Genomic DNA, 26,364 nt, shown 5'->3' on the forward strand with positions numbered 1-26,364 from the left:
GCCAGGGTGAGTGAGGCAGGAAATAGAGGGCTGCCGAGCCCCTGAAAACGTGAGCCCTGTGCTCATGTACTGTTGTTTTGTGGGGCTGTTTGGGACACTGACACCCGGGTTCCCATAAACCAGTCTCCTTTGTGTCCCCATAGCCACGACCTGGCCACACAGACCAGGAGAGTGAAGAGCAGCAGCAATTCCGGAACATCTTCAGGCAGATTGCAGGCGACGTATGTATTTCTCTCCTAGCCCAGGGACCCACCTCCTCAAGCGGCTCATTGTCTGACAGAGGTCATTTTGATTTCGGAGAACCAGAGAATGTGTGTTGTACCACAGAAACCTGTGCTGTTGGGTTCTAGACTAACACAAGCACTGAGTGGCTAAGAGCCTTCTGGCTCTGAGCTGCTTGCTGCAGTCTGGACAGCTGAGGGTGCAAATAACAAGCCCATCTCGCTTAGAAAAGCCCCAGCTTCCCATGGCAGAAGAAAGGGAATCTCACACATGTGGACAGCCAGGACTTGTCTTGCAAAGCTTCTGCCCCACTGGCTGCTCTGTCCTTCATAATTCTCTTCTCCCTTAGGACATGGAGATCTGTGCAGACGAACTCAAGAATGTCCTTAACACAGTGGTGAACAAACGTGAGCGACTCACACCAGATGTGGGGGATGGGCAGGGGCCCCAGCTGTCTGAAAGCAGCTCCTCACTCTTCTCCATCCCCCCAGACAAGGACCTGAAGACACAAGGGTTCACGCTGGAGTCCTGCAGAAGCATGATAGCTCTCATGGATGTATCCTTCTAGTCAGCAAAACCTAACTCTCTGACATCCCCATAGGGTTAGAACAGTTAAGGGGGTCCACGCCCAGGCAAAGGCTTAAGGGGATCCTAACACGGATACTCCTGGATGTCTGGCAGAGTTTACTGGGTTGTGGCTGGTCATCACCTCTGGCTCTTACCACAGGCTTGAAACCCTGCTTGGCATGCTGCCTAAACAAGGACTGTTCCTAGGGGACAGACAGGCTCTGCTAGCTGTAGAGATGGCAGGAACTCTGGTTAAGGGAGAAGGATGGAATCTGGCAGGCTCAGGGGCCCTGGTAAAGGCTGTTGGTTTAACCACCTTCCCTGCATAGTACCCTAGACACCTCTCCCAGCACAGGGGGATTTTACTATGCACCTGTGGTCCTGACATCTATCCTCCAGACAGATGGTTCTGGGAGACTGAATCTTCAAGAGTTCCATCACCTCTGGAAAAAGATCAAGGCCTGGCAGGTACGATGAGAGCCTGATGTGGGAGTGATAGACAGGGTTAACTTGGGATTAAGTGTGTGATTGCTGTCCTTGAACTTCGTATTTTCAGAAAATCTTCAAACACTATGACACAGACCATTCCGGTACCATCAACAGCTATGAAATGCGAAATGCAGTCAATGATGCAGGTGCAGGGGTGCAGGGGGTGCTGGGGAAAGAGGGCAACAACACATAGACCTGAGAGCTGGGAAAGCAGGAGGGATGGGAGGCGAGACTCCTAGGGCCCCTTTAGAGTTCATTTCCCAGCCTGGCCAAGGGGCAGGGAAGGGAGACTGCAAGCCTGGGAACTTCATCCTTTCCTCTCCCTGCCCCTCTAAGGCTTTCATCTCAACAGCCAACTCTATGACATCATCACCATGCGCTATGCAGATAAACACATGAACATCGACTTTGACAGCTTCATCTGCTGCTTCGTCAGGCTAGAAGGGATGTTCAGTAAGTGAGAGGCTACCCCTCAGACCTCTCAAGCCCCTCCAGGCTCCTTCCCCATGGTACAGCAGTAAGAGCTCAGTCTGACAGTTGCCCACTCTTCCATCGAGGCTGCACATCAGCCATTATTCTCTGAAGGCCAAGAAAAGGATGTCAAAGGGAGAGAAAGGATGCAAGGGAGAGATGCTGGCTATGTCTGCATGGATTTGTGTGGAAGGACAGCACTCAGCACAGAGGCTTCTTAAATTACAGATCTGAGATGATGCTCAATTGTGATCCCAGCAGTTAGGTAGGTGAGGTAGGAGGGTTATGAATTCAAGGCCAGCCTGGGCTACATGGAGAGACCTTGTTTCAATAAAGCAAGGGCTGGCAAGATGGCTCAGCTGCGTGGGTCTGGTAGTCTGAGTTAAGAGCTGAAATCCATGAGGGGAAGGAGAGACCAATCTCAGAGTTGCCCACTACACATGTTCTGTGCCTACATGCATGCAATAATAAATTCTTCAAAAAGCAAACGCAAGTAAACTAAGCCAAAAACCCTAAAATAAACTAAGCCAATTCCCCCCGCCCCCAAAAGAGTGGGAGGTGACAAAAGAAGGAGTCTGTGACTAGCATGTGCCTTATGCTCTTTCACACAGGAGCTTTTAACGCATTTGACAAGGATGGAGACGGCATCATCAAACTAAATGTACTTGAGGTAAGTGCAAGCACATCCTCTGCACAGAACCCAGCGTGCTTCTCAAGCCCAGGCCTGGAATTTGAAAGGGAGCTTGATGAAGATTTTGATTCCTGGGGTGGGTGTACCATGAGAGAGCCTTCCCCCCACCCCCACAGTTGTACTGCATCAGAAGACACACCTTTAGGAAAGACCCAGGGAAAAGAAACAGGCTGCTCCCTTAAGACTTCTTTCTCCTTCCCAGTGCAAGCAATTCCTAGATGGGCATCTCTTTGCTTGCTTTTGTACTGATCTCAGGGTTTCTTCTTCAGTGGCTGCAGCTTACCATGTATGCCTGAACCAGACTGAGCTCAAGTAAGATCAACCAGGATTGCACCTCGACACAACACAGCTAGAGCCATTTACCACAGAGGACCCAGGAGGCGCACCTCCACCAAACCTAGGGGGCTCCTGGTCATGTTCCTTCTCCATGTTGTCCCAAGTCTTGGTGCACAGCCTGATGCAACCTCAAGTGTCAGGCTTGCTGGGAGGTCTGCAGATTCTGAACTGTCTACTTAGCTTGTACTGGGTTGTCCACAGCACCTGTAGACAGCTCTCACTCATGAAGGCGCCTGGTCACCATCTGTACTCCGTTCTGCCAGTTTTAGGATGGGTCTACTCTGGGGTCAATAGGGCGTGGATATCTGACAAAAATATGGCTACGTTCTGAAAGAAGCTATCTAAATAAAGGCACACACATGGCTGGTTCCACCATTCTCCTTATTAGCACTTCTCAGCCACAGCAGGGCTGAGTGTCTTCCAGTCAAACTTTCATGTATCACCTCCACAAAGATCTAGTTTGGGGATAGAGAGATGGTTGAGTAGATACAGATCTACACACACACACGAGGACCCCCATGAAGATCCCTAAAAGTCAAATGTGGCTTACACCTGTAACTCCAGTACTGGAGGGCAATGACAGGAGGAATTCTGTAGGCCCACTAGCCAGTCAAGCCAAGGGGATGAGGTTTGGTGAGAGAGAGCCTGTAAGGATACAATGGAGGAACTGGGGCAATGGCTTACAGGGTGAAAATGCTGAGTTTGGATCTCAGCACTCATATAAATAGCTGTTGGAGTAATCACGCACCTGTAATCCCATCCCAAGGGGGCCAGAGAAAGATTACTGACACAAACCAATTAGCTAGACTAGCTGACCTGGCAAGCTCCGGCTTCAGCTGAGAGACCCGGACCTCAAGTGTTGAAGGCAGAAAGTGATCAAGGTGGAAGATACTATCAACCGTACCTCCACAAGCATTGCACACACATGCAAAAACACAAAGGAAATACCCAAGTCAATCTGACTTTCACTCCTGTACACATCACAAAGAAAACACTTTTTAGCCTATGCACATACCTGGTCCTGTCAGGTATTGGAAGGGTTGGGTCTGGTCAGTGTTGGCATATTTTCTTCTCTAATTTTTTGAGTTTCTATACCTTTCCCTCTCTCTTAACTCTTATTCCACCCTTATCCCTTCCAATCCAACATTAGGAGATAAAGGTTAAGAGGGGAAAGGGGGCATAGACCTCTTTAGACTAGTTCCTGTTGATTAGGGGTGTTGGGTTCCTTGGGGCAAGTCCAATCTTTATCAACAGGATATCTTCAACTTCTTGTCTTTGTTCATGACTTGACAAACTGCAACAGGAACCAGGAACAGCAGGGAGAAGCAACAGCCCCCACAGATCCTTTCAGGGCTCTTCCACTTAATACCCTCTCCAGAACTAAACTATCTACAAAGCCACGCCCTTGCTAGTGCATGGAGCAAATCTGCTGTGAAGCAGCCTCTTATCATGCATCTGGGATTAAAACAAAAGCATATCCACATATCATAACTAGGTTTTAAAAGAAACCAAAATTCTCACTACAGGTTAGTGTATTCATGGGAAACAAAGCCCTAGTTTCAAGATAGAATGGGAAATATAAATAAAATCAAAGATTACTTGTAGTTTTATGTGTATGAGTGTTTTGCCTGCATGTCTAGTGCCCATGTAGGTCAGAAGAGGGCATCCAATTCCCTAGAAGTGGGAGCTAGTGATGGTTGCATGCACCATGTGGGTGTTGGAAGCCATACCCAGGTTCTCTTGAAGAACAGTCTCTATGCCCCTGACCATCCCTCCAGCCCCACTACTTCAAATCCTTGAGCATGGGGATACCCAGATCTCTTCCAAGATCACTGGTGTAGAACACACAAATGGGGGTATATTACTATGTATGAAATTGAGAAATAGACAAATTTAAGGTCAAATAAACGATAACAGGAAGGTCCAGTGACCCGAATGCAATGCAGGAGATGTGATTTTCTTTCTCAATCTAGTTCCTCTAACTTCAGGTACGTCTATGGCACATACGCAAACCCATGTTTCCTGGCCACTGTCTTGTTCTTTATGCCCAAATGAAAAAGGCCAACTTGTGAATATGCAGACAAATAATAAAACGAACACTTAGTAAAAGTACTTTATTTTCTTCTTGTATTTGCTTTATATCTCACTTACAAATTTATGAAGTTCACAGCTTTTATACCAAAATGTAAGAAGGCTGTTTAGAAATATGTTTGCAGTCAAATGTCACTTGACATTTCTTCTAATCCATACTGAAAAACCAAGGTTCAGGGTAGCTCTGGGCATCTACTTCCCCCCACAGCCTTTCTTTCTCCACTCTCTGCCCCCACTAAGCTACTCCTGGGCTGGTCTGGGCCAGTCTGGGCCATGTCTTTGGGGTTGGAGGTGAAGACAAGGTAAGTGGTAGGTTTAGTCTACACAAGGTTTCATACTCATTTGCATATGGAACCAAGGGAGACCTACCACAGCTTCCTCTTTCCCTATAGGCCAACTCCCTCAAATCCAAGGTTCTCAATGATAGGACATGGATGAAACCACCACCAGAAGTATGGCAAGCAGTCTTTATAGTCATTCTAGAACTCTCCTTGAAGCAACAGGAACAAATTTGCTAAGTAAGCATATTTGAATTTAAGCAAACCTACTTACTGTTCAAACCCCACTTTACAATATATTTCGATTTCCTCCTCAGCGAATTATCTTCATAGAATACTGTGTCACTCTCTAAGTGTGCACCTACACCCAGCAACTCAGCCACACGCCCATGTCCTCAAGTTGTGCCATGATAATCTACCAGGAAAACAAAAATCAACAACAACAAAAAACCAACAACAAAACCTTTGCTAGCAACAATCACTTCAACCATAAAAGTGTTGCCTTTGACTCTATGTGTTCATGAAATCAAACCTTCAACTGCTAATGGTTTTCCCAGGAAAACCATTTTCTTCACGACAGCAAGGAGTGTAATGCTAATGATGATGCCTCAAGCTCACATCAGGACACATTTTTTTGCTCCCTCTTAATTTGCACTGTTTACAGACTAGCAGAGTGTGCCAAAAATGTGTTTTGAACCAATGTAAAAACTTTCAAAATAATTGAAAGTGCCTGGTATTTTATTAGAACTGAAAATACACACAAAAAAGATTTTAAAAGATTTTCTTTGCTTTGAGCCATTGAAATCAGCATAAAGAATTTAAAAAAAAAAAAACCAAAAACCAAAAAACATTAAACCTGTAAGAAATGTCTTAGGTTTTGTCAGGTTATTAATTACTTTCCTTCCTTCAACAAAATATCACATGAAAGTCAGCACAGACAGAGCTGCCCCTTCTGAGATGACCTGGAGGCTGATCATGAACAACCAACATCATGAGGTAAACACAGTTCTGCCTCCTACAGGCAGCTTCTGTTGAGGAGCCAAGACACTCAGGGCTCTTCATTTTCAGAACACACTAGATCTGGGGAACAGTGACCCAATGTCAAAAACAATTCCACCTGTGCCTGAACTCATCACACTGCTTCCAAGAAACCCGAGTACAGGTGCCCACGCATACACAACTGAGCAGGCAGGCAGTTACGTGCACACAAGGCTACCAAGGGGAAGCTCATATCAGTCTGTACTGATCCTACCGGTCTGCATGCCCTCAATGTTCCTCTCCACTGTCAACATCTTACGTTCTTCTTCCTTGCGGCATAAGTTCCATCACCTTGTCCCTCTGCATATTCCCCAGGGTGAACCGGGAACATGAACTTCCTTAGCACACTGCCCCAGGGAATGATGCAGGGTTAGCAATAAACTCAAGTGAACTTTCCTAAGAAATCACTTCCCAGACCGACAAAAGTGTGGCTCCTCTGCACACCCTACAGGAAGTGCAGGTGAGGGGTGGGAAAGGGTTCTTAATCTCTTAACTATGCTGTCAGCAGTATCTCCTTTGTATCACACAATGGCTCTCTTCACATCTAAGCCATGTGGTCAACAAAAATTTACCCACACAATAGGTAACACGTGAACAGCTTGTGGCCATTCATGAGCTAGTATCAACTCCTAGATTAGTTTTTAACATTTTCTGGGTCCAGTAAGAATTACTGGAACCTTTCCTGGATGTTCCGGGGGGGAAGTGTCTGCACCCTATCTATCAATTCCTGGTAGAGTCACTCTGCCCTAGAGCCTAGAGCCTATGGGGAAATTTGATCAGGGCAGAGACAAAAAAAAAAACACAAAAACAAAAACAAAAAAAACCCCAAAAAACAAAACAAAACAAAAAAACCCACCCACAATCCCAGTACCAGAGAAGCTAGGGTATGTGGCATGAAGGTCCCCTCCCTCTGAAGAATCTGAGGTTTTGAAATCCAGAAACAAAACATTAGAGAGTAAAACTTGCTCAGTTTTACACACAAGTCTTTAGAAATCCAAGAACAAAGCAATCCCGCTAAGACCCACTAAGATGGGTACTCCCAATGGTAGTTTCTCCCTTCATCATACTGCACTTCACAGCTGGCATGAAAATAAACACAGGCACTGGCTTCACTAGTTCTGCCACCCAATCAACTGATTCCAGATGCTTCTCCCAGCTCCCCTATCTAGGGTGCCATGGGTGGGCTGACAGCAGCCTGGGAGCCTGGCGTGCCATTGCTCTAGGCACAGCAAGACAGTAGGAAAGATTGGGGCTAGCAACAGAGCAACCCAAAAGGTATCCACCCTTCATGAGGCTCCAAGAGCCAGAGCTAGAAGGAGAACAAGGGTATGTGCCTTCAGTTCAAGCAGCCAGTGAGTGCAGAAGTACAGGGGCACCACACTGAGCACTCTGGAGTGATTATTGGGAAATGCTGTCTTCAAGAACTTCTGATCAGGGAACATGTCTGAATTCTAAAATACAGCAAGCAGGCAGCCAGGTGCTTCAGGACACCATTGTGTTTCTCATCGCACTCACAGCCAGCTTTGTCCAGTTACATCAATAGTGAGACACCGCACATAATTATTTTTAAAAGAAAACAATTTGCTTTAAATTTAAATACCCAGTTATTTCAAAAGGAGGAATTAAAACTGATCCCGAAAAATCTATCATAAACCATTATAAGAACATAAAGCAGAAATCACAAACCGAATCAATACTGATTAGGGTCAAACTGGGTAACTAATTAAAATCTGCATCTTTAATAAACACCTATAGTCTAGCAGCATAAAACACCGTGTTGTCATTGTTCTAGAAACTGCTTAAACGTCACTTACAGTCTAGAGTGGACCTGTGTTGTGTGGAACCTACCCTGACTGCTCACACTTGGCTAGTGGTGGGTCTGTCTATGAACCACTCTCTCCCTCCCAGCTTTGCTGGAGGACAGATGGGGGCCTAGAAAAGGGCAGTGAACGGCCCATGGGAGAATCGTTCACTAATGACTTCCCAACATGGGAGGCAAAAAACTTCATGAGTCTATTTTGCTGTCATCTTCAGCGTGGCGTTCAATATGTCCTGCAACGTCCTAGGGAAAAGAGAGAGACGGGTTGTGAGAAGCAATTGGGTAGTAGGGCAGGAGAGCTAAAGCCGAGGAACACCACACTGCATCATGTACACATTGAGGGTGGGAGGCTCTGGCGTCCTGTTAACCAACAGGAAACTATCCACTTAACCATGATGTCTCTCCTTTGCACTAGAGAACACAACCTAAGGATTCCGCTTATGTCCTTCATTAAAAACAGCACAATTTAAAAAAAAAATCTTGTTTAATTAACCCCCAAGTTCTCAAATAATAGAATGAAAAGTTCCTAGGCTCTTCCTATTTACTGCAATTCTGGTCACTTTAGGAAGGCAGAGAGGCGCTGCTCTCAGTGGTCTGCGGAGCCTGGTGGATCCCACAGAAATACCTGCTTGGATCCTTTTCTGGCTGTGAAAAAAGCATCGCAGTTCCTCCAGCGACATTTCAGCGTCTGGAAGTTGGGATTGGTGTGGTCAGTCAGCAAGTGTTGTTTCAAGTGATCCACAACGCCGAATATCAGAGTACAGCCATGCCACTGTGAGAAAGAACACAAGGTGCGTGGAGAAGAGTAGAGTATGTACACACACACACACACACACACACACACACACACACACACACACACCCTCTTCCCTCTCACCATATACCCCTGGCTGGCCTAGAGCTCTCAGAACCCAGATGCCTCTGTGCAAGGTTTAAAGGTCAATGCTGCCATGCCTAACTAAAGCATACTCTATCTTATATCATAAAATACAACTTAGTGCATTTATTTTGTGATTTTTTTTCCCAAAAGGCCAGCAGCTTTCCCTTAACACTGAAAAGAATATATTTAACAATTCTAAGAACCATGAAAATAAACTACAAAATGAAAGAAGCTGTGATTAGTGGTGCACATCTGAAATCCCAGCATTTGGGAGGGAGAAGCAGGAGGATCATCAGTTCAAGACCAGCTTTGGCTACATAGTGAATGAGAAGCCAGCTAGTCTGGGCTACATGAGACCTGTCTCAAGGCAAATACTTACTAAAGTCTGACTTTAAACCTCACAACTTCTATCTCTTGAATCACAATCTTTTACCTACCTGCTTAAGACAAAATGCAACTTTCTGTAAAGTTTTTTTTTGTGTGTGTGTGTGTGTCTTAATTTCACATATTATTCATAAAGCACAAAGACTCTGTTCTTGCTTTTAAACCTGTAGTCTTGTAATGAATGTTATGATTTCCAATTCCAGGATATTCATTTGTTTTTAATTAGCATGTATTAAATATGCATGATTTTTATTATGCTGCTTTCAACAAATGTATACAATGCATCTGGATCTCATATAGATCTTCACCTTCTCTTGTGTCCTCCACTCCTTCTAGCGATCACTAACTGCCTACAGAGTCTCACGAAGGGGTGGGACCTCGAGAGTCCTTCCCTGGGGGATGTTCATTACTAAACAGTAATGAAAATCTGAGTTTTCCAGTCAGATTACCTCATTTTGTATTGTAAGTACTTTCCCTGAGAAGCTTACAAGCAAAGGCAGTGATACAAAAGGCAGTCTCAAAGCTGAAAAGTAAACACACCTACAGATAAGCCTAGAATCAAATTTGAAAAAATATCCAACATTCCACTAATTCTGGTAAGGGGGTCAGGGTTTGGAGAAAAGAAACCCAGAGCTAAATGTCTCACTGGTCATACCTGGTACTGGAACCAACTAAAAACAAGGCCCACACAGATGGTGCTAAGTTTTATGGGCTAATTACTAGCTTCTATTCTTGAAAACAAATCACACGTCCGGTGGACTAAGACAAGACTACAAATTTAAAATTGCAAGTTTTTCTTTGCCTATTCATCAGAAACCAGCAAGGATCTAAGCCACGCCTTGAGTGCTTGTAGTAACAGAGGAGGGACAGAGGAGGGCTGTGGCAGTCAGGGAAGGCCATGAAAATAAGCCCCTCCACTCACTTCCTGTACTGATTTAATAACAAAACAAACCACCTAGGAGGGAGAGACCTCATTGGCAAAGGACTGTGAAGTTTAACCCTTAGTACTGCAAACAAGACAAAACAACTCCCCACTCCTCAAAACAAAGCAACTAAGGGATTAAGTGAGAAAACACAATTTATGTATCTCATATCTAACTTGAGAGATGTGTAGGGCTAATCATGAAATACAAATGCTACACTGATGATCAGGAAGATCTACAATCCAGCCCAGGACTGAGGTAACCCAAGGTTGGTGACAACAATCCCACTCTTACCCAACAGCGGTAATTCTGCATCAGATTCAGCCTCACAGCCTGGATGCTGCCATCATAACAGCCAGTGTAAATCTGGAGAAAGAGGTTTGTTTAGGATATCAGACTATACATGAAGAAAACAGCTACAAAACACTCTTCACAGAAACTTTTTTTTTTTTTTTTTGGGGGGGGGGGGGTTTCAACACAGGGTTTCTCTGTGTAGCCCTGGCTGCCCTGGAACTCACTCTGTAGACCAGGCTGGCCTCACTTAGAAATCCTCCTGCCTCTGCCTCCCAAGTGCTGGGATTAAAGGCATGTGCCACCACCGCCCGGCTCTTCACAGAAACTTAAATAAACATGTAAGACCTGGTCAAAATCCCTCAGAGGGTAATCTTTGGCCTATGGCACACAGCAAGGATGGCAGGCTTCATGGTTCTCACTTATTCTGCACTGGGACAGCGCTGCTAACAAACTAAAAGTCTGTATGCATTGCCAAGAAAGGGCTTTACTATTCAAGATCTTGAAAATATCCATCCTGGTTCAATCTCACAATTAAAAACCATAAATTAAAGAGGAAGCCAGGTGTGATGGCACTTTAATCCCAGCACTTGAGGAGGTAGAAAGGCAGGGAAGCAGGGAGGCAGAGGGGCAGAGGGGCAGAGGGGCAGAGGTAGGTTGATGTCTCTGAGTTTGAAGCTACCCTGGTCTACACAAGGAGTTCTAGGCCTAACAGGGCTACTACACAGTAACACCTTGTCTAAAAACAAAGAAGAAGCCGGGCAGTGGTAGAGCTTGCCTTTAAGCCCAACACTTACAAGGCAGAGGCAGGTGGATTTCTGAGTTCGAGGCCAGCTTGGTCTACAGAGTGAATTCCAGGACAGCCAGGGCTACACAGAGAAACCTTGTCTCGAAAAAAACAAAACCAAACCAAAACAAAGCAGCAAGTTAAACAGGGCTAAATGAGCTGCCTGTAATTATACCACACTGGCCAAACATCCTGACTTTGCTCCCATGTCCTGTTCACAGCATGTCTACAAAAGCAGTGGTTTTTTTTTTGGTTGTGTTTTTTTAAAGCATATACTTGCATCTTCCACTTAGCAGTAGTAACAGATTTTACTGCACTTATTTTAGCTATTAATGGAAATAGAATACTCAACAACATTGTTGGGTTATTCCTTATGACAAGAAACAAGACACTCAGTAACAGGGCATATCACAACCAAGTTGGTAAGATGTCACTTAGTAGACACATTATTGTTAGCATATAGAGTTTTAAGTAAACACAAAGGCAAAGATTTGACAAAACAAGCAATACCCACCACACTTTTATGAATGGTCATACACATAATCATGTCTTTGTGCCCTCCATAAACTTGCAGTCGATCATGGGACTTGAGCAGAAGAAAAAAAAATTAGAGAATTAAGTCAGCGGAGGACTTGATAAATTATACACTGCCACCAATGTCTTACAACTCAAGTCTCAAACCTGAAGGCACTGTACGGAGGCCGCGACAGGTTGTAAGATGCTCTCTAGAAAGCCTAAGTTCTGTCAGTGAAGACAGTAAGCTCAGCACTTGGGAAGAGAAGGCAGTGGGTCAGGATCCTTAGCTACACAGCCCGGTCTTACTCCCTGTCCACCTGTCCACCCCACCACCCACAAACAAAGAAAGGCAATACAAAAATATTAGTTTTGACAACCAAGAACCTGATCAATATCTCAGAGAGGTTTCTGGGTGCAGTCCTTGGCCTGGCTGCTTCCTAATCGCTTTAGAAGGCTTTCTTCTAAAAGTGTGGATTCACAGGCGCCAGTCCAATCTCACACAAGCACAATCTCCAAAGCAGTCATACAAAGTATGTGGACCTAATCCTACCTGTAATTCATAGACACGAACAAACTTGTCCAGGCAAGCCGTCACCATCACTTTCCCCAGAATATTCACCACAGTCACTGCATGGTTGTGGCCTTTATAGATGCGCACAAGCTCGCCCGTCTGCATCAGAGAAGACGAGACAGTAACTAGACTGGGTTTTAGGATTTCAGCTACATTTTCTGATTGTAAAGTTCTAGGGGAAAATTCTGAGGTAAACAATGCAGCTGTTGATGCTAACAGCTCATGTTTTTACTCTCAAGGCACTGTTAGCTACAGAAACATAATGCATATCCTCAGACTTTAACTTTTTTTGACAAGCCAGGGGGTGGCGGGGCATGCCTTTTGATCCCAGCACTGGGGAGGCAGAAGCAGGTGGATGAATCTGAGTTCCAGGACAGCCTGGGCTATAAACAGAATTTCCAGGATAGCTAGGGCTACAAAGAGAAAACCTGTCTCAAGAAAACAAAACAGAACAGAACACATTTCCTGACCTTGTGTATCTATATAGGCGCACACGGCACAGCACACATGTGGAGGGCAGAGGACAACAACTTTGGAGAGTCAGTTCTCTCCTTTTACCATATAGGTTAAGGGTTTCGAAGCCTTCATCAGGTTTTGTGGTAAGCACCTTTCCCTGCTGAGCCAGTCACCAGCTCCTCTATTTTTAAAGTATGAGTATCCCTGATCCAAGTATCAGAAATGCTCCAAAATCTACAACTTTAAAGCACAGACATCGATCACAGGTGAAAGCGCTATGCCTCACCCACGTGTCAGGTCACAGTCAAAACTTACATACATTAAAAACAAGATTATCTTCAGGCTACGTATATATAAAATAATATACAAGATATATATCAATCAAATAATATACAAGGTATTTATTCAATCGTTTGTATTGGTTCTACTTTAAACACTTGCTAAGAGCCCCAAGTTCAAAACAGGCATTCAAATGAAACCTTCCATAAACTCAGTCTTTCTCTGATTCCTTTTGATGAGGTTAGGATTTCCAGATTTGAAATTACCCAAAAGCATATATATGCATATGGGGCTTTACTAGATAATGGGTTGGATGTAAAAACCAAGGGGGCCGAGGAAGCCTTCAAGCTTTAGAATCTCATCTAAATCTTCCACTGCAGCAAGATAGCTTACATGAATGTTGTGAGCATGCACCGACTGGTCACTGGAGCCACTGAACACAAGGTCGTTCACCACCTTAAAGAGAAATAGTCAACAAATTAACTTCTCTGTAAAGTTCTGTTTCCTCTGTAACTTAAAAAGCATACTGATAACTGTGAATTTCCTTCCTATTCTGAGATGAACACAAACTGCATAAAATAATGCTTCCTAGACAAATGTTCTAATTAAAACTGCATGCCTTATCACCAGGCACTGCTGAACTTGCCAGGGCATTGCTAGGTTCATGACCTACTCAGGACAGCTATGAACTATCCTAGAAGAGCACAGAGTGCAGCCACACTACAATAAAACACACTTGTTTCTTGCTAGTGCTATTAAAAATGGTTGTTCACTTTGCGACTCAGGCACAAAGGTCTATAATCTCCTTGACTGCGCTCTTTACAGGAGGCCATGCTCTAAACAACACATGGCACAGTGGCAGGAATGCCATTCAAACCTACCCATTGACTCACCTTCATGCAAAGAACAGTCTTGCTGTGGCCCTCCAGGGTTCTGAGCAGCAGCCCGTTCCGTGCATCACGAACACTAATGGTGCAATCATAAGATCCTACAACCAGCAGTTTTCGGGCACCTTCCTGAGCTGTGGCGAGGCAGCTGACTGCCCGAGGGCCATGGCATTCAAAGATCTCCTGTTGCTTGTTGTTCTGAAAAAACAACCCACCATTCCACAAAAGCAACTTACCAAAAAAACTTCCAACAAACAAACAAACAAACAAAAAAGTAGCTAAAGCTGCTATAAACCCTCTCCCATCTACTGCCCGCTCCAAATCCCAAATGTTCCAATCCCTTGCATGTCAGCTCCAACCTTCTTTGCTGCTTACGACCTCCCTCCCCTGATCTAGTAGGGCAAACTTACACAGCAAATTCTTTTCTTTTTTTTTTTTTTTTTTTTTTTTTTTTTTTTTTTTTTGGTTTTTCAAGACAGGGTTTCTCTGGGTAGCCCTGGCTGTCCTGGAACTCACTCTGTAGACCAGGCTGGCCTCGAACTCAGAAATCCGCCTGTCTCTGCCTCCCAAGTGCTAGGAAGCAAATTCTTTTCTACTCTTGACCTGAACTGTACTGACCCTAATAACTACCTGACTCCAGAAGTCTCTACCAGACTTTGGATTCTTCCACTGTTATTTTTCTTTTCTGAAACAGGATCTTGCTATGCAGCCCAGCTGAACCTTGAACTATGTAGCCAGCCCAGAGTACTCTCAAACACAGAAATTCTCCTGCCTCAGTCTTCATATTGCTGGAAGTACAAGCATGAACCACCATGCCTATGTTCTCACTGTGTTTTGTCCCCACAAAAGATATGCTATATATCTCATGACATTTCAAAATCTCTCTGCTGAGAGGTACCTGTTTTCTTAAACAATTTTCTATTTATTTTTATTTATTGTATGTATTATTGTGTATGTGCGGTGTACACCATATGTACCCCAATGGAGGCATGTGAGGGTACTGGCTCTCCTGGATCTGGAGTTATTTGTATTGTAAACAACATGATGTGGGGGCTGGGAACAGAAATCTGATCCTCTTAATCACCTAGCCCTCTCTCCAATATAATGAAGATTCCAAACTCTCGGGAAAAACCTGACTGACCTCTGTGGGCATGTGGTACACAGACATATACAGGCAAAACACTCTTACACATAAAACAAGATAAATTAATCTAAAACAAGTATGTAAACTTAGATTTTCCACATTTGTGTTACTTTGGTCTTCTGCCATACCCTCACCCCCAGATGTCTGGCTTATGAGGTGTTTTCACAAAAGATAGCAGTCTTCCTATCAGAACAGCATGTTTATACCATAAATTCTAGAACACATGCTCTATCTCACACTTCATGCCTATCTCCCCTATCTCTTCTCCCCTGCTTGCCAATCCTGCTCATAAAATTTCACCTTTCCCCAAACATTTTTTAAAAGATACTTTGGGGCGGGGGGGTGGGGTGGGGGAAGGTGGAGAGATGGCTCAGTGGTTAAGAGCACTGACTGCTCTTCTAGAGTCCTGAGTTCAATTCTTAGCAACCACATGGTGGCTCACAACCATCTATAAAAGGATCTAGTGCCATCTGCTGGGTGTTTGAAGACAGCTACTGTGTATTCACATACATAAAATAAATAAATAGATTTTAAAAAAAAAAAAAAAAAGATACTTCGAGTATATACATGAAATAAAACTCCCAGAAACTAAGCAGAAAGCAGCAGTTTGCAGCTGAGCAATGACTTCAAGCCGTTTTAACATGCTAAGAACTGTCTGGAGTTTGGTGTCTAGTGATAAACAGAGCTTGCAAGGTAAACCAGTCTATCTTCTGACTACTATATTCTACATCCTAGAACATAGGCCCAAAAGAGCCAGACTTGATGCAACATTCACGCATGCAACCATTTTCAAAACTGCCCTCTCCTTCTTGACATTCACCTATCTAAAACCTTTTCTGCCCGACATCAAACTCTACCTTTGTAATACTGATCTCTGACAACAAAACCTGCAGGAAAAATATTTTATACTTACTAAGCTTTTGTCCTTATAAATAGAATTTTAATTTGCCCCTTTGTCTTTATTCCTATTGCCTAATTCAATCTAATCAGGAGACCTGCACTTCAATGAAAAAGTCTGCACTTATCACAAATATCAATGGACCAAATCACTTGATTATAAACATAGTAGAGTCCTCAAATTTCATTTGAAAAGTTTCCAAAAGGCCAAAACTACCTTGCATCCTATCTATTCCTTATACAGTCCTAGTCAGTGCTGTAGCAGAGGAGCCCTGGCACTGACGAGATATGAGCTCCACCAGCCACACTTAGGAACCCTGCCTCCATGGAATTGCTCCCATTCCCTTTTCCTCATCCACAGCCTGTCCTTTCATGTCAGCTGCCACAAAGCCTCTGACAAAGTCTCCCTGATTCTACTAGTAAGTCTTCTCCAAGCTTGTCAATATAGACTTCCTTCTAAAATAGAAACAAGAACAAGTCTCTTGAGGTGTAAGCTTACTACTTATATCAGGCCACCAAGAACTTCCTAATCTTACTCTGTATACTGGTACTTTTAATTATCAACTAGACACAACCTAGGATCATCTGGGAATAAAGTCTCAAGGAGATCTGTGAGGTTGGTTTGTGGGTAATGGGAGAAACTGTCCTAAATGCACTAAGTGGGGTGGAGAAGGGCCTGGCGGAAGGACATGGATCACCCAATGCGGGCGCACTGTTCCCTGGGTTTGGATCCTGACTATGTAAGTGCAGTGAGGGAGCCAAATGCAAAAAACCTTGCACATACATATTTACTTCTTTCTGTTCTTGGCTGTGGATATGACTGGCTGCTTCAAGTTCTTTCCTTGACTTCTACTTAATGGTGTAACCCTGAATTGTCAAGACAAATAAACTCTTTTTGAATTGCTTTTAATTGGGTATTTTATCACAGCAACATAAACTAGGAAACTCTGGGGCCCAGTATAGGAAGATGGTAGAGTTTGCTCACTCAATGAGTTGGAAAAGAATGAGGCTGCACAGCTGTTAAAGGAAACCTCAAAATGATTTCACCTTACAAAATAGTCTACAGCTACATCAGTGTCCTATGTCAGGGAATTCACATTCATTTTCCATGGTGTCACTCTTAAATCAGATGGACTGGTTAAACATATGACTCATTATTTGGCTCAATATCCAGGCTTGGTTTAATTTAGTAGGGCTGTCCTTACGTCCTAGTACATGTAGGTCTGAACGAACAGAATAGAGGACTGACCTCACGTGTACTAGAAAATCGTGATTTTTGAATAAAGGCTAGTTCTGTTGTTTCCTCAGAGAGAAAAATGACTACATGCTGTTTCCTACCAGAGACACCAGTTCTACTTACAAAGGGCAGGGAAATTCAGCCTGCTTTTCCAACCACTAACCTTTATGCTGAATGTGACCACAGTGCCATTTGCTAGTCCAGCATAGAGGATTCGCCATCTGTTATGAAGACAGAGGACCCGGTCTTCCAGCTGTAACTGTTCTACGCATTCTCGGGTCTGAGAAAACAAAAACAATCCCTTACTAACAGAGGAAAGTGGCAATGAGATGTGTGAACAACTGTTCCTCAAAACACTTTAAAATGATGCCGAAAAGCACTTAATAGACTATCTTAGGTATATTTCCTCTTTAAAGCGTAAGGCCGAGATCACAATGTGTGGTACTATCAAAAAAATGAAAAACTCTAATGATACTGGTATTTCTAATTAAAAACATGAATTCTTTAAAGGGCTGACTTGAGTCTTAAGTTTCTTCTTATTTATTTATTTATTTATTTATTTATTTATTTATTTTTTGAGTCTTAAGCTTTTTAAATGAAGACAGATGAGCTTTAGATGAAGCTGCACCTGGCAGGCTGGAGATGTAGCTCAGTTGGCTGAGTACCTGCCTAGCAGAGAGAGTCCCGGGTTCAGTCCCCAGCATATCACAAACAGGATATGATGCCATATGCCTGTTTCTCAGTATTTGGGTGAAACTATTCACTGTTTCTCAGTAGAAGCAGGAGAATCAGAAATCCTATGAAATTAACTTGATGCCAGCCTGGAACACTGAGACACTGGTGTGGTGGCCAAAGGACAACTTGCAGAAGCTGGTTTCTTCCCTCCACCACATGGATTGCATGGATCCAAGCTTTGGTCATCAAGCTTGACAGCAGGAGCCTTTCTCTGTTGAGCCATTTTGTGGGCCCCACATTCAGGTTTTTAAAAGTGGGTTCTGGAAATAGAAGGTATTCAAGGCAAGAACTTTACCAACTGACTTATTTCTCTAGCTCACATAAAATTTAACTTTAAAGAAATTAACAGGGGCCAGTGAGATGGCTCAGCTGATAAAGGTGCCTGTGGCCAAGCCTGTGGTCCAGGTCCAAGTTCGTTCCCTTGGACCATAAGGCAGAAAGAGAAAAACTCCTCTGACCTCTACACACATGTATACAGATACACATACATACATACATACATATACAAAGTAAGTAGATAAATGTAAATAAAAACATTGTAACTAGGATTAACTCTGGCATATGATGTGAAAGTAAGACTAAGGGGGTATACTATTACAGCACAAAATCAACAGATATTGATGAAGAAACAGAAAATGTGATTTATGCTAGATCTCCTATCTACACAAGATGGTATCAACATGATAAAATATGGCCTAAACAAAAATGAGGACATCAAACAAGTAGGACAAAGGTGAAGGGTCAATACACTTGATTTCTCTAGAGCCACTTACCTTAACATTATAGCAGCGGATGGTGTGGTCGCTGGAACCCGTGTAAAGGACAGAATTCTTCTCAGAGGTGTGAGTGACAAGAAGGCAGTTCACTTTGGAAGTGTGTCCCTCAAAGACACCAACACACTTCCGACTCTAAGGTCAAACACAGGTCAGATCAGTACTCACAGGATAGAGAAGATATGGTGGTTTGCATTAGAACTGTTCACCGTGGTCATGGGTATTTGCATGCTGTCACCAGTTGATGGTGCAGCCTTGTGGACAAAGTATGTCAGCAGGGGCAGGCTTTGAGAGTTTAGGATTCACAACATTTCCAGTTTATTCTCTGCTCCAATCCTGAGGTTCAAGAGGGGAGCTTCCTAATGCTGCCACCAAGCCTGCTGCCAGCCACAGTTCCCACCATTACGGACTACAACCCTCAGGAACTGGAAGCCCAAATAAACACTTCGTTCTAGAAGATGCCCTGGTTGTGGCGTTTTGTCACAGCAATAGAAATACGGAGAAATTAGACAATGCCTTTTATTAATAAAAAATGCTAAAACTTCCAGTCCACTGCTGTATTTACCCAAATATGCTACCTGGTACACAATGTGTGCTTAGTAAATATTTGTTGTTTACTGACTGCCAAGCAAAGGCACATACAGTGAGATACCTACAACTATGTATTTTCTAAGCCATGCCCAAAAATACTATGAGTCGAGAGAGAATGTCACTTAATGCTTAGGTCAAGTTTTTCTAATATATGGGCCAAGAGACCTAGAAAACCTAAACTGCTGCTGATTGCCCATAGTAGTTGTACATTTGATTACCAGCTTATGAGAATACTCACATTTTAAAACGTCAGAAGCTATCACTGGTCTAGTGGCTTAGGAATGGTTTTCTAAGAACTACCTTACATGCTACATCTGAACACATAACCAAAATCTATTTACAATGTACATATATTCATCCATACATAGATCTCACAACTTGAAAATCAGACGTGATTTCCTAGATTTCTCATTTTTTGGACACACAGTGTTATGTAGCTTAAGCTCTTTTCAAGCCTTTGTACCAGAGGCTGGCTTTGAACTCCTTATCCTGCCTCTACCTCCTTCTCCCAAGTGACAGGATTAAAGGCATTTGCCACCACACCCAGCTCTGCTCTTGTAGAGGACTTGTTCATACTTCCATATACCCTGCTTTCTTCCCGAGGTCATTCCCAATACTTCTCATGGCCCTAGATCACAAACCTGTTGTCTACAGGAAATACCCCTCGGTTCATCATCTAACTGTCAAGTCTTCATACCTTTATGGTGTTGGTTCAGAAGACATGCAAGTATTCCTAAAGTGTTCTGATTATCGTTGTAGAGACAAAGTTAGTTTTAACATCAATTCAAATCTCCAAAGTGTTTTCTGAACCAGACGAGCATCACTTATTATACTGAGGAGGGGGCAGGGGAAGAGGCTACTTTCTGTAAGAACCCAGATTCTATAATCACCAGAGAAAAATTCTTTCTCAAACTCTATTATGGAGCAACTATATGACCAACCCCACTGCCAACTTCAAGGCTGGGGCCTGACTGGCCCTCACCTACTGGATGTTGGTTTACTGAATAAACTGCAGGACTTTTTCTAATGGAGAGAGGAAGAGACCCTACAGGTTCCTCTCAGAACCACATTTTAGGGAAATGTGATAGAGAAGGCAGAGCTGAGAAAAAGGAGCCTACTGCCACTGCTGACTGGAGGATCCACTGCATCTAGGATCAGCCTGAACCTCTAGGAAAGTCAGTGTGTTCCCTTTACGTATGTTAAAGACAACATTAGACCTGCCACCAAAGGTACTGAAGATGTTATACTTACCACCAGATTATAAACTCGGACAGTTGTGTCTGCTGAGCAAGTATATAGTAAGTTTCCAAATATTTGAATTGCATTCACTGCAGCCTGATGTCCTTCGAAGCTTCCTTCTGTAGGCTCATCATCGTCTCCTGGCTCTGAAGATATTTCTGGAAAACAAATAGGTTTCAGAGATATGTCTATTGCAGTCTGAAAAAACGAAAAATCAAAACCATCACAACCATATAGAGGACCTGAATTAAAACACTAAACAGTCCTCTTAAATTCTAATTCCCAAGCAGAAAGTCACACTTTTCAAAGTTCTCCATTGGGAAGATTCCACCAAGAAAAAACAAAAACTTTAGAACTAATGAAGTCAGACAAGGGAGGCAGCTGAGCCAGCTGGGAGTGTGCAGTGCACAAAGTCGGGACCCACAGACACACAGACACACAGACATGGTGCTGAGCCGAGCAGCACTCCTGCTGCAACCTCTCACTTCATCTACTGTTCCATAAATATATCTAAACTGACTTGACTTCTAAATTCTAAAACCCCTTTCCCTGTGGCCGCTTAGAACACAATTACCTGAAGAGTTCTTAGATGCTTTGATGGAGGAGATCACCGTCTGAGTTTCTGCCACACTGAAAAACACCACCAAAATTTTCTTGGCATCTGGGAAACTATGACAGATTGCAAAACTAAAAAATTTCTAAATCAAAGAATCAATTTTTCTACCTGAAATGTGTTTGAAATTTACAACATGATAAAAAGAATAAGCAAAGCAAACAAGCAAGCTAGCAAGCAAACAAACAAATCAAAACAATGACAAAAGAAAACAAGAAAACCAGGCCAACTCCACTAGCCAAGATTTGATTTTTTTTTTCCTACTCATAACCTTTCACATACATTTTCATTTATAAAGAAATTTTAAAATTTTACTTAAAAGAGTAAATAAAAGAAGAGTTGTGAAGCCACTGCCCAGACAGTAACCGACCTCACCTTACAGGAACCCCATCCTTGTAGCGGGTGCCAAGCTCACTGGTAGAGCTAACCTCATCACAACCAGAACGAGAAGTTTCTATTGGGTTCTGTTCTACAGTGATCCAGGTATCTTTTTTTGATGGGCTGTCTGGTTTCTCTCCTCCCGATTCAGAAGTATCAATGGCAACTACTTCTACCTGAGGATTTGGGACTTCCAGGACTTCTAGGGAGGACTCACTGTCTGGCTCATCTCTGGTGGTTTCTTGCTCCCGACCAGTTTGGCTGTCTCCCCACGTGGAGGTTGTCACTTTCCCCGCTTTAGCTGCCTTTCCAGTTTTGACCTTTCTCACAGGCTTAGCAGTGAACACATCCTGTTCAGTGTCACTGTTCTCGGGAACATGGGTGGCCCTAAGTGTCTTCTTTTTCCGAAGTTTCTTCTTCTTCTTGCTACCTCTAGTTTCAGCTGATGCCAGTGTGGATTCTGCCTGCTGCTCAGGCTGGTCGGCTGGAGACTGAGCTTCCTTTTCTGCAGGAGTTTCGGGAGTGAAAGACAATCTCAGAAAAGAACTGCTACAGGCTTCAGATCCACTGCTGCCTTTGGCTGACTCTTCACCTTTATTTATGCCAGTAAGATCAGGAGACTGGCAAGAGGGAGAGTTTTCTCTGCTTCTGGAATTTCCTTGCTCCACAGAAAAATTCAGATCTTGGTCAACCTCCTGGCAATTTTCTGTTGACTCTGATGTTATCACTGCAGAGATGGCTGGGTAAACTGGACAGCTGTCAGCGACCACTCCTGAATCAGGAAATCAAACAGAAAAATTGACTTCTGCAGGCAGGGACTTTTGATTTCTCTTCTATTTTGAATGTTCACATATTTAATGTGTGTGTGTGCATACAAGGAATAAGCTTGGGTGTCCATGTGCCAGGGAACTTGTGTGGAGGTCAGAGGACAACTTTTGGGAGTTGTTCTTGCTCTCTGCCTTGTCAGTGCACTGTGAGCTCCAGGCTAGCTGATGCATGGACTACCTGGTGACTCTACCTCAGCTCTCCATCGTATTGTAGAAATGCTGGGTCCTCACTGCTTATGAGAGTAAGTGACCCACTGAGCCTACTCCCCAGCTCCCACAGATGAATCACCTTAGTGATACAGGAAAATGACTTATTTAGTAGAAAAAGGTCAGGTGATGGTAAACTATGTCCTTTATATAGTCTACATGTAAACAAACATATACTTATGGTTTAAGACATTGAAATACAGCTCAGGATGTTTGTAGTTCAGTGGTAGTACTGGGCTTGCCTAACATGCAATCTCCAGCAGCCTTCCCCCCTAAAAAAGATAGGAAATATGGAACAAAATAATATATCCACACTTTTAAGTTCTATTAAATAATCTCTTCTAAAGCCAGTATAATCATTACATAAATCTAACTTTTTAAAACTATGTTTATTTATTTTGTGTATGTGGTCATTTGTGAAGGTGAGAGGACAACTTGCAGAAGTCAATCTTCTCTACAATATAGATCCTGAGGATCAAACTCAGGTTTCCAGGCTTAGTGATGCATGCATTCACTCCATATGCCATCCCCTAAGGCATGATAGTTTTAAAAACCTAAATACTGACCCCATAAAATTAGCAACTTCAGCCGGGCAGTGGTGGTGCATGCTTTTAATCCCAGCACTTGGGAGGCAGAGGCAGGCAGATTTCTGAGTTCGAGGCCAGCCTGGTCTACAGAGTGAGTTCCAGGACAGCCAGGGCTACACAGAGAAACCCTGTCTCAAAAAACTAAAAAAAAAAAAAAAAAAAAAAAAAAGTAACTTCAGTATAACCTATCATGGACATTAGATCTAGTATCTACATAATAAATACTGCAAAAGCGTGAGTAGCAAAAATTGAAGGGTTTTTCCAAACTGTTTTAGCTTAAGGAATCACACAATGACTTATTTTGTGTGTATGTGTGTGAAGTGTGTATGTGTACATACCATGGTGCAAGCGTGGAGGTCAAAGGACAACTTTTGGGTGTCAGTTCTTGCCTTCTGCTGTATTGAGAGGCAGGCTCTCTCTTGTTGGTTTCTGCCGTTGTGGTCGATACTTCAGGCTAGCTGGGCCTGCAAGCTTCCAGGCTATTCTCCTGTCTTGGCCTCCCATCCCAAGGAATGCTGGGGTGCAGATTTATGCCACTGCACCCAGCAACACTGAGGTGCCAGGATTACTTAGCTCACTTTTTTCTGCTGAGCCATGTAATTTGGACTGTCTGTTTGCTTTTTTTCACTGAATTTTTAATATGACATTATTTGTAGTTATGAGAAGTTATCCTCAACTGTTTAAAAAAAACCAGACAAGTGTTAAGATCCCTGGCTACTTCTTAACCCACACAAGTTCCTGTTAATACCAGTAAACACCAGAACCCTGTGATCAGCATGGCCACTTGTTTCTCAGGGTTTTTATCAGTTCTGGCTTACACATGAGATAATAAATGCAGTAAGTGCTCAGAAATTCAGAGTACACAGCTTACTGAGTAACTAGGCTGACCAAGCTTAACCCACACGCCACAAAGACAAATGAAACATTTTAGGAGAGTCAAATGGATGCCAACTCATTTAGCTCCAAGAAAATCAGGGAACGATGAAACTTAAATTAATTCTCTGAAATATTTTATTAGTTTTTAAAGACTTTACATTTATTTTATCTGTATGTCTTAGCACAGGTGTGCATATGGGGGTCCAGGTTTGCTTCCTTCTTGTGGATTCTAGAGACTTAAACTCAGGTCATCAGGCTCACTGACAAACTGTTACCTGCCGAGCCATTTCTCCAACCCCACATTCTCTGAAGTACTTGAAAACAACCCTCCTATATGAAGTATTTGTCAATGAAAAATTAACTATAATAACTAGTTATTTTATTTTTGAGACAAGGTCTCATTATAGAGCCACAGCTGGCCTGAATTTGCTATGTAGATCAAGCCGAGATCTGATTTCTAACTCAAAGATCCACCTGCCTCTGCCTCCCGAGTGTTGGATTAAAGGCCCGAGCTGACATGTGTGGCTTTTTTCAAAAGGCTGTACACAGTGGTGGATAACTGCCCTTCAGGGATGCCCTGAACTCACATAAAAGCTTACTTACTATTAGTTTGCAGTAATTCCTTGGACACATTGGAAGCAGAGCCTTGTGGGACAGCATTCAAATTCCCCTCTTGTTCAGGAGACATGGGCTCTTGTTTAATCTGTACCGATGAATCAGGGGCAGTGCCATGGGCTTGGAGAGTACAAGTGGTTATTTGGAGAGGGGTTCCAGAGGATGGTAGAGAAGGAGGTGGATCCAGAAACCCCGGGAAAAAGGGTGCAGGCAGCAAAGCTGCCTCAACAGCAGTCTGAGATCGGCTGTTCCTTTGTTCTCGTGCTATGAGGCTGCAGGGAGCCTGGTCAGGGTGCTCAGAAGGTTCATATGTTTCTAGAACAGAAAACAAAACATAGACACACAACAAATGTAAGAATGTTATTTGGAAAGTCATTTATTTCTTAGGCAATTTTTATTTGTTTTGTTTTGTCTTACTGTTTAGACCAGGCTGGCCTTGAACTCACAGATCTCCATCTGCTTCACTTTCCAGTGCTGGGATTAAAGGCATGTCCCACCATACCTGGCTTGCAATATGTATTTTTAAAGACTAGGAAATAATCTTATCATGGTGGTGCATACCTATAATCACAACCCTTGAAAAGTGGGGACTAGAGGATAAGAATTCCAAGCAGCACCCTCAGCACCCTACCTACTAAGTTGAGGCAACATGGGCTACATGAGCCCCTGTCTCAAAAGAAAAAAAAAAAAGATTAGCCAGATGTAGTGGAAGAGATTAAGCAGATCTCCGTGAGTTTGAGGCCAGACTGTTATACAGAGCGAGTTCCAGAACAGTCAGGGTTACAAAGAAAGACCCTCCCTGAAAAAACTACATCAACAAAAAATTTAAAACAAAAAAATTAACGTAATGATGTGTTACTTGTCCAAACAAAAACCGGTACAACTATCAAGGGCACAGAGAACGGGCTGTAACATTTACATTTTTCATAGTATAAGGTGGGGCACACCTGCAATCCTAACATTCAGCAGTTTGAAAAAGGTAGATTGCATTTAGTTCTAGGTCATCCTAGACTATATAAGTCCTGGGACAGCCTGGGCCACTAAGTAAGACCTTATCAAAAAATAAGAATAAAAATTTTAAAAAAGAAAAAAAAATCAAATTTTAAATGGCTTATCCATGTCATACAGTTATTAACAGAAGCCAAGATTTGAACTCAGTCCTTCTGATTCCTCACCAAAGCAATCTCTGCTATTCTTTCTCATCCTTCCGTCACTGGAACTCCACACTGCAAACTAAACCTAAGGCAAGCACCCAACAACCAAGCTACATCTCGGATTCTTTTTACTTCATCCTTCTGAGATGCAGGTGGGTCTTGAATTCACTCTTTAACTCAGATAAACCCTCATCTCAGATCTCTCCCATGTCAGCCTCCTGAGCAACGGAGATGACAGGCCTGGGCCACTCAGCCCAGCTGTTACACATTTCTGAGACATCCAAGTCTCTGGGTTTTTTGCAGAATGAAACCATGGAGACATGCAGGGAAATGTATGACATTCCCACGACTTATTTGCTTTAGTCTTGACAAATAAAAAAAAATTAACAGCTCCTCAGACATGCTCTAAATACCTTGCAATCCTTGTAGAATCTGTATTCTGTGAGTCCTCAGCGCACTCATCTCCACAGTTACCTGAAAGTAAAATACTTTGCTAAGCATTCTAAAATCCACCT

The 26,364-nt window shown here is 43.1% G+C and overlaps 2 protein-coding genes across 11 annotated transcripts in view; one reads left to right on the forward strand and one right to left on the reverse strand.

The window, feature by feature from the left end:
• Positions 1 to 4,846, forward strand: part of Capn3 (calpain 3) — a 49,059-nt gene extending 44,213 nt beyond the window's left edge. For 4 of the 7 annotated variants that reach the window (XM_076929558.1, XM_076929559.1, XM_076929560.1 and 1 more), the window contains 8 exons: positions 144 to 221; positions 572 to 629; positions 714 to 778; positions 1,189 to 1,257; positions 1,346 to 1,424; positions 1,615 to 1,731; positions 2,361 to 2,419; positions 2,710 to 4,842. In XM_076929558.1, the coding sequence (XP_076785673.1) occupies positions 144 to 221; positions 572 to 629; positions 714 to 778; positions 1,189 to 1,257; positions 1,346 to 1,424; positions 1,615 to 1,731; positions 2,361 to 2,419; positions 2,710 to 2,736 (552 nt within the window). In that variant the 3' untranslated portion in view covers positions 2,737 to 4,842. Of the gene's footprint in view, positions 1 to 143; positions 222 to 571; positions 630 to 713; positions 779 to 1,188; positions 1,258 to 1,345; positions 1,425 to 1,614; positions 1,732 to 2,360; positions 2,420 to 2,709 lie in introns of all 7 variants that reach the window. The other 3 variants (XM_076929556.1, XM_076929557.1, XM_034494068.3) reach the window with 1 other exon arrangement.
• A 29-nt stretch (positions 4,847 to 4,875) lies between these two features.
• Positions 4,876 to 26,364, reverse strand: part of Znf106 (zinc finger protein 106) — a 51,909-nt gene continuing 30,420 nt past the window's right edge. For 3 of the 4 annotated variants that reach the window (XM_076929547.1, XM_034494050.2, XM_034494051.2), the window contains 14 exons: positions 26,263 to 26,323; positions 24,684 to 25,010; positions 21,581 to 22,355; positions 21,167 to 21,222; positions 20,605 to 20,750; positions 18,763 to 18,897; positions 17,418 to 17,534; positions 13,983 to 14,174; positions 13,483 to 13,545; positions 12,334 to 12,453; positions 11,782 to 11,853; positions 10,484 to 10,555; positions 8,628 to 8,774; positions 4,876 to 8,245 (listed from right to left, as the gene is read on the reverse strand). In XM_076929547.1, the coding sequence (XP_076785662.1) occupies positions 8,189 to 8,245; positions 8,628 to 8,774; positions 10,484 to 10,555; positions 11,782 to 11,853; positions 12,334 to 12,453; positions 13,483 to 13,545; positions 13,983 to 14,174; positions 17,418 to 17,534; positions 18,763 to 18,897; positions 20,605 to 20,750; positions 21,167 to 21,222; positions 21,581 to 22,355; positions 24,684 to 25,010; positions 26,263 to 26,323 (2,340 nt within the window). In that variant the 3' untranslated portion in view covers positions 4,876 to 8,188. Of the gene's footprint in view, positions 8,246 to 8,627; positions 8,775 to 10,483; positions 10,556 to 11,781; positions 11,854 to 12,333; positions 12,454 to 13,482; positions 13,546 to 13,982; positions 14,175 to 17,417; positions 17,535 to 18,762; positions 18,898 to 20,604; positions 20,751 to 21,166; positions 21,223 to 21,580; positions 22,356 to 24,675; positions 25,011 to 26,262; positions 26,324 to 26,364 lie in introns of those variants that run through there. The other variant, XM_076929548.1, reaches the window with a different exon arrangement.

This window comes from Arvicanthis niloticus, chromosome 2, assembly GCF_011762505.2.
Source record: "Arvicanthis niloticus isolate mArvNil1 chromosome 2, mArvNil1.pat.X, whole genome shotgun sequence".
Taxonomy (NCBI): Eukaryota; Metazoa; Chordata; class Mammalia; order Rodentia; family Muridae; genus Arvicanthis; species Arvicanthis niloticus.